At 54.6% G+C, this 7,071-nt stretch overlaps 2 protein-coding genes across 2 annotated transcripts; both read left to right on the forward strand.

Annotated features, from left to right (window-relative positions):
• Nucleotides 1-1,583: 1,583 nt before the first annotated feature.
• NCS54_01146100 (Homeobox domain-containing protein) lies at nt 1,584-3,134 on the forward strand (the record flags this gene model as incomplete). The annotated part of the gene is made up of 3 exons (XM_053156736.1): nt 1,584-2,158; nt 2,205-2,342; nt 2,396-3,134. 3 exons carry the CDS (start codon nt 1,584-1,586, stop codon nt 3,132-3,134), a joined length of 1,452 nt encoding a protein of 483 aa, XP_053012711.1.
• Nucleotides 3,135-5,289: 2,155 nt separating this feature from the next.
• On the forward strand, nt 5,290-6,822 carry NCS54_01146200 (Mediator of RNA polymerase II transcription subunit 19; the record flags this gene model as incomplete). The annotated part of the gene is made up of 3 exons (XM_053156737.1): nt 5,290-5,884; nt 6,025-6,683; nt 6,748-6,822. Exons 1-3 carry the CDS (start codon nt 5,572-5,574, stop codon nt 6,820-6,822), a joined length of 1,047 nt encoding a protein of 348 aa, XP_053012712.1. The 5' UTR covers nt 5,290-5,571.
• Nucleotides 6,823-7,071: the final 249 nt, after the last annotated feature.

The raw sequence follows: 7,071 nt of genomic DNA on the forward strand, positions 1-7,071 counted from the left end.
TCCCTTTCCTTCTCATCCAACACCCCTGTCTTCCCACACAAGCATGCTTTGGCCTTGGGGACCCTTGCAATGATCAGAGGCCAACTGGATTTTGGAGTCTTCCCTACACCCTCCTCACAACGGTGCGGAGCACACACCCCTCTGAACCCTTGCGAGGATCCTATTGGCTCGGGGCTGCTCAAGGCGCGACAACGGTTATGCGCAACATGCGCTCAACCGTCTCAACACAGGGTCGATATGATGATGAAGGACCAATCGACGCTGGTGGACTCGCCGTGACCTGGAGTGCCTCACTGGTTTCATTGTGCGCCATGCCGTGCACAACTTCGATCGATGATGCTGCCCCAGAGGCTCTGTGATCACCAGCACTTGTACATCACAGATGAATCGCTCATCTGTTGCCTTGTGGTTAGGGACTGTCTGTCGTATCCCCTCACATGACTCCTACTGGCCTCGCCTCCTTTGTCCATTCACGGCTTCTCATGTGCCAATTCAATGAGACGGGAGCCATGGCGTCGCTAATCTGCTGCCCATACCCGGCCTTCCGTCTCATCTGCGGTTCCTGGGGGGATATGCTGGGGGGTATGCTCATTCCCGACTGTGGGTTCATCATACGGGCTTGACTTGCGTGGCCATGAGGCGCCTGTCAGTTCCTCAACCCTGATTTCTTGATCTATGAACAAGTTTCGACTGGCTCAAAAGGCCTGCCATAGTGCGAGAGCGAGCAAGGAATATCCGATATGGAGACAGACCTGGTCCGTGAAGATGAGGTCAAACGCACGGCGGATCGCTCGCTCAAATCCGTCAGGTACCACACCAGATACCCCCCACCTCTTATTGCCTAGTCGTTGCAGTTCCACTTCCTCTGCAGGCCCCTGGGTACATCCACAAGCAGCATGCTCTTGATTCCTCCGGCCCCCCTCGTTGCTGTTGACTCTTCCTCTGCCATATTGAGCAGGGGTGATGGATGACCTTGTCCAGACCCCTTGGCAAGGACATGCCAGTTGCGTATTCACTCGTCCATCAACCCCGCCAGGAAGCCTCCTCACCTACTTTAATCATATATCCGTCCAGAGCCCAACTTCAATGTGGCTTGGGGCATAGGAATCATTCTTTCCACCAGACTCACTAGTCGTTTCGTTTCCTGAACCGCAGCCTATGCTCTCGTCCCTTCTTTTATGGCCCAGACCAGCCCTTATTCCAGAGCTTCTTTCTCCTTCCCAGCTTGACCTTGTTTTACAGACAGAGCCCAGCTTTCTTTTCTGAAGTCAATATCTAGAGCCAAGCCTCGCCCACATTCTTTTCCGTTTAATCTTTCAACCAACTGATATCCCTTCCCCTGAGTCCACGGCCTAATCTGGCACGCCCTTGTATACTGCTTCGTCACTATCCCGGGAACGGTGTCATCCCATTCTGCAACAATCCGACGGAGAGAAGCCGTCCGTGGCAACAGGGGAGAAACCGTCGAAGTGCACTGTGCCTGTTCAACTCGAAGAGCTGCGGTAGTCGGCCATCTTGTGGTCTCACCCCCATTCGTTTTTTCCACATAACTCGAGCTCTTTTCTTCCGACCATCTCGTCCAGATGCTTGTCACCAGGCAATACGACACGGAGCATAGCCATTGGCCTTTTAGCAAATACGACCCGTCTCGCAATCCGGCAAGCCCACGCATGTCGAACCCTTACGATGTTCATGTCGAGTTGCCGGCGCCATCCAGTTGGCAAGGCCAGCACTCGGGCACTGCCCACAGCGGGAATGGGCTCGCCCAACCTTTTGGGCAACGGAGCGATGAAACACAGCCTGCACAATCGCGACAGCCTGCAGGGGGTAGAGGCAATGCCCTTGGCATTCATGTGAGGCCCGAGACGAACCAGATACATGCTCCTGCCTCGATCATGACAGACCAGCGTGGACTGCCTTCAGAAGTGCGGCACTCGAACCTTCAGGATGGGGGTTACGGAGCAAGGTTCAGCACATCAGCTCGAGAGAACCTCATCACCGCAGAGTCTGGAAAGGCACAGGCGGGAAAGACAAACTCTCTGAAGGATGACGACGAGGATGATTTGGATGAGGAAGACATGCTTGATGGAGAGGGAGACAACCCTGCCCAAACAGCGGCGGAACGCGCAGCAGCTCGCCGCAAGATGAAGAGGTTCAGGTCAGTTTGTTTGGCCAGTTATTTGGACAGGAGCTGACAGTCATAGACTTACCCATCAGCAAACTCGATTTCTTATGAGCGAGTTTGCAAAGCAGCCACACCCTGATGCCGCGCACCGGGAGCGTCTGTCGAGAGAAATTCCCGGACTCAGCCCACGACAAGTTCAGGTCTGGTTCCAGAATCGGTATATTGCCCCCGACCTCTTCCTCCTTCTTCGTGTTGTTGACTATGGGCTAGACGTGCCAAGATCAAGCGTCTCAACGCTGACGACCGCGACCGAATGATTAAGATGAGAGCAGTCCCCGAGGGATTTGATAACGTTCAGGCACTCCATTCGCCATACGGAGCTGTTCATGGCATGAACACCCCGTTGTCGGCTCCAGGGCAATTCAACACCCAGTCGTATGCACAGCACATGATGAGGCCGCTGATCGTCGATGTGCGGAGGACTGAGGCGAGCGAGCATGCCTCCCCGACCAGCCTGACTCCTGGATTTGGGGGGCTTGGGTACAGCCCTGCTGGGAGCATGAACAGTCCTAGCATTGTCTCACCACTCTCTCCAGCTTCGAGCGACCGATATGCCTATGGCGGGCACTTCTCTGCTCCCCTCACAGCGAGCCCCAGGACATCGCACCCCTTTGGACAACATGGCCTCGACGCCCCTATCGAAATCAACCGACCAAGCCCTCACCCTATCCAGCCTCCCCTGCTCCGTGACACCATGTCCAGAGCCAGGTCAGAGTCGTCACAATCACCACTGCGTTCGACCATGTCATGGAAGGGAGACACAATCGACTATTCCTACCGAGGAGCAAACACGAGCCCAAGCCTTGCCGACCGACACACTCCTCTGTATCAGCCTGCCCCCATAACGCAGCCCTCTGGTGGTATGGATACTTATGCTGTGAACTCGATGCCTGGGAGCAGGGCTTCGCCCGTGCCCCAGGCCCCAAGTCGCGAAGTTGAAAGGGCTTGAAAGTTCCAGGGGATACCCATTGACCGATACCGATATTCTTGTATAAGCTTGAACACCGTTTCAGGGCCCAAGCCGTGCAATTCCCTGCGTCCTCCAAGTTTGAACATGTTGTCTATCCGGCAACCCCAATTCTAGTGCCTTTGCAGAGCTGCAGTCTGGCACCTATCATCAGTTGGTATCACTGATATGCTTCACTTTCACGAGCTCAATGACGACGGAGGCTGGCCGTTTGAGCCGTTTCCCTTCTTGTCCCCTCGTGCCGAAAGGTCGAGGGGATTGTGCGCCACCTTGCTATGGCGCACGTTTCCACTCAGGATTTGTCTAGTTTGGATTACTTTCTTACGTTACTGTTGAAGACTGTTTCTCTTTTGGATTGCATTTTCATGAGCTTGATCAACTGCATTTTGGCGCATCATGATGGTGGTTGGGGGACGGGCAAGGGTTTATTCGGAAGTGGGCAGGGTCCCGGAATCACGAGCCTGGACGTTTGGGCGATGATGATGACTCTTTCCTTATTTCATTCATTGTGGCTGGAGAGGCATTTGATTTGCTATGATGATGATCTGAAGCTGGGATTTGGATGACCAAAAAGGGGGCTCATAGGTTTGGCTGGCGCAACGATGCTTTTTTTGCTTTCTACCTCGGAACGGACTGGCTCTGATTTCCAATTCTGGTGTATGTATATACCTTAGATCAAATGTGTGTGGATTGGAATGGAATTAGGTACGAGGGTCTGCTCATCAAAGTGGTTGAGAGCGCTTGGTGCGCATAATCAAATCACTACTTTGAGGAGAGACATGAAATCACAACTCAAGATTGTAAGACGGCGAATCCTATTTGCGACTGAGGCGCTTTGGGTGATGTTCTTTGTTGTTTCTGCCATGATAGAAGATGATGGATCCAATAATAGGATATCCGTAGATCGACAACAGTCTCTTGCCTGTTGTGTTGAGATGAAGCGGCGTGGGAACCTGAACCAAGACTACGATCAGCCTTGGGCATCAAACAAAGGTGTAGAAACACTTGGGGTATGAAGCATGCTGGGATCAGATATGCCAAGTCTCCTTCCGGCAGCCAAGTGGTTATCAGCGATACAAAGTGTGAAGCTGAAAACACGTCCAAGACTACTAGGTTTACCAGATGTTTGGTGTCATCACAGCGACAAAGAAACGCTCAAGCAGGTAGATGACCTGTGCTGACCAACTTACCGTGAACAAGGGTAGATATTCGAGCAGCAAACAAAGACTACTGAACAAACGGCGTCACCATTTTCTAGGCATAAGCCTAGAATATATCTCCTTGACTATCCTTTTGTCTATCCTTTCATTCGGCAGAACAAAGGGTTCAGTCAAAGGTGAAGAAATGTCACTTGCATCAGGTCATCACCGCATCATGGCAGCCGCACGAGGGGCCCTCGTGATGATGGTTTTAGGCAAGGTTACTGAAGTGTGCTCTCGACCACACATCCCCGTCATGACAGCAGCGTAGGGTCGAGCAAGCTGACGATTGTTGAGGGATGAGAGGGGTCTTGGGTTATTGAAGAAGAAGAAACGCGAAAATTCGGCGCGAGATGGAGCATCTTATCACGGATGGGGAAGGTCACGTGGGGGTTCCACTGGGTCCTCCAGATTCACAGGTGGTAGGTAGCGAGGATGGATGTTGCCTTAGACCTAAGGTACGTATTTTTCTCTTTTGTTCGAGAAGAAGCGAAGCTCCGTGATTCGGTGACGCCGCGGGGCTGACTGCGACAGAGGAGGAATAAAAGGGTACGTATCCTGTGGCTCGCGTGGCGGCCCCTTTGTTCTTCGGAACCAGCCACTCAGATTAGCGGAAGAACGTACCGGCGGGTGGTCACTGCTGGGAAAGAGCAGAGGAAAGGCGGAAGGCGGAAGAAGGCCCAGAACGGAACGAGGACGGGGGGTGTTTGGTGGTTTGTGCCTGCCCTGCCACTCGCTCCCACAGGTACTGGCTGGCACTCCTGCGTTTTGCCGGGGCCGGGGTCCACACTAACACGCCCATACCCACTGAACAGTGGCCGTCAGTCAGTGGCAGCCTCTGCTCTCGTGAAATTGCCTCGTCTTTCAGGCTCAAACTTTTGGCTCTCCCTCATTCCACACTCCACACCTTCACCACCTCGTTTCGCCCCCGAATCAACCTCCATCAACGAACCTACGATCGACCCCGACGACGTCAAACCCTCGCTCCGCAGCGACATTCGCCCTTTTCCCACCAAAGCCGTCGATTCTCACTCACCCGATCCTGCCGACTCGCGACTCGAGATTCCCGTCCGCGCCGACGCTCACCGAGCCGCGAGGAAAAACCAGTGCATGACGTTCAGCTGAGAAAGAAGCGGAGCGCTCGCATCGCACGCAGCGACTCTCGGTCGGCGACCGGCGCGACTCTCGCCCACCAACCCTCCCTCGCGGAGCCGTCCACAATGTCGTTCCATCCCCAGACGCCTCAGAGTCCATCGCAATTCTCCTCCGGCACCTCGGAGCCCGCGTTAGGCGTGGCCACCTCGATGACGGCCACGGCCACGGCCACCACCTTGCCGACTCCCGCCCACAGCGTCAGCGGAAGCGCCTCGCATCACGACGTCGCCATGGCCGACGACTCTCCCCACAAGCGGAAGCGCTCTGTGGATGACAGCGGTGACCGCGAGCAGAAAAAGGTCCACGTCGAGGAAAGCAAGCTGGGCATTGAGGACCTACATCTCGATGTGGGGAAGAAATACCTGCTTTGCCAAACTCGTAAGGCTCCCTGCACAGCACTCTCTCCGCTCCTCCTCCTCCTCCTCGTCCCGGCTCTGGATCACACCAGAGAAAAAGAGTGTCGCCGACACCATGTGATTCCCGCCAGAGAATTGTATGTTAACATCAGTCATCTTTAGCCCATCTGGAATCGCTACCGCGTATATCCGAAGACTTGTACGACATGTTTAACCTCACCGGACTCGCCGCCGAAGTGGCTCGAGAGAAGCCCAACGGAGAGAAGAATGCACTACGATCATCCTACACCGGCCACATCAAGCGCTTAGGTATCGCTGGTCACTTCAAGGTGCAAAAGGTCGAGAACAGGGGCGAGAATGACCCTCAAGAAGAGAGCGACTTTGCCCAGATCCTGCATCTCGGCGATGAGGACTGGAACAACTCATTTGTCCGCGGCCGCGAGATTTCGCTCGGACTATCACAAGCATCCCTCTCGAGTCTAGGACGAGCAGTCACCATGGCCAAGGGCTCGATAAAGAAGGACATATGGGATACATCAGTCCTGGGACTTCAGTCCTCAAACGGAGAGCTGAAGCAACCATCTTCGGCAAGGCCTACCGCCCCCAACACTCCCCTCAACGTTCCCGGCGCTGTAGGACGACTAAAGGCTCAAGGGGCCTCGGCAAACGATCCCAACAGGCCGCGGCGGAACATCAAGAAGCGAACATACGGCGACAGCAGCTTCGAGGGATACGGAGAGGGATACCCTGATGATGATAATGCCATGGAAGGTGGATACTCTACGGGAGAGGGAGAAGGGAGCCAGAAGCGGCGCAAGAAGGTAGGGCAACATTTCTCTCATTGCGCCGAGTTCTTTGTTTGTGTTTATCTGACTCTGTCTCTAGAACCCTGGCAACGCCTCGCCGTATCCGAGCGCTATGCGGCAACAAAGCTACGGCCCCGGCATGGTTGGCGCTTGAAGCCCTCACTCCTCTCACACGTTCGCCAACTCACGCTCCTTTTCCTAGAGTTGGCCATCCATCATACGGCAGCGCCCTCGAGCCCACTAATAGACCTCACCGAAAGGTGTCTTGAGGCTCAGAGGGATTGTTTCCTCACGCATGAGACAGACGCCATACGCCGCCTCCCCCCTTGGCTTGGCCTGGCCTGGCGTCGCGTCACGTCTCACAGCGCTTGACTTTCTGCACATCCCTCTCTTTTTCACACCT

This window comes from Fusarium falciforme, chromosome 9 (genome assembly GCF_026873545.1).
Source record: "Fusarium falciforme chromosome 9, complete sequence".
Taxonomy (NCBI): domain Eukaryota; kingdom Fungi; phylum Ascomycota; class Sordariomycetes; order Hypocreales; family Nectriaceae; genus Fusarium; species Fusarium falciforme.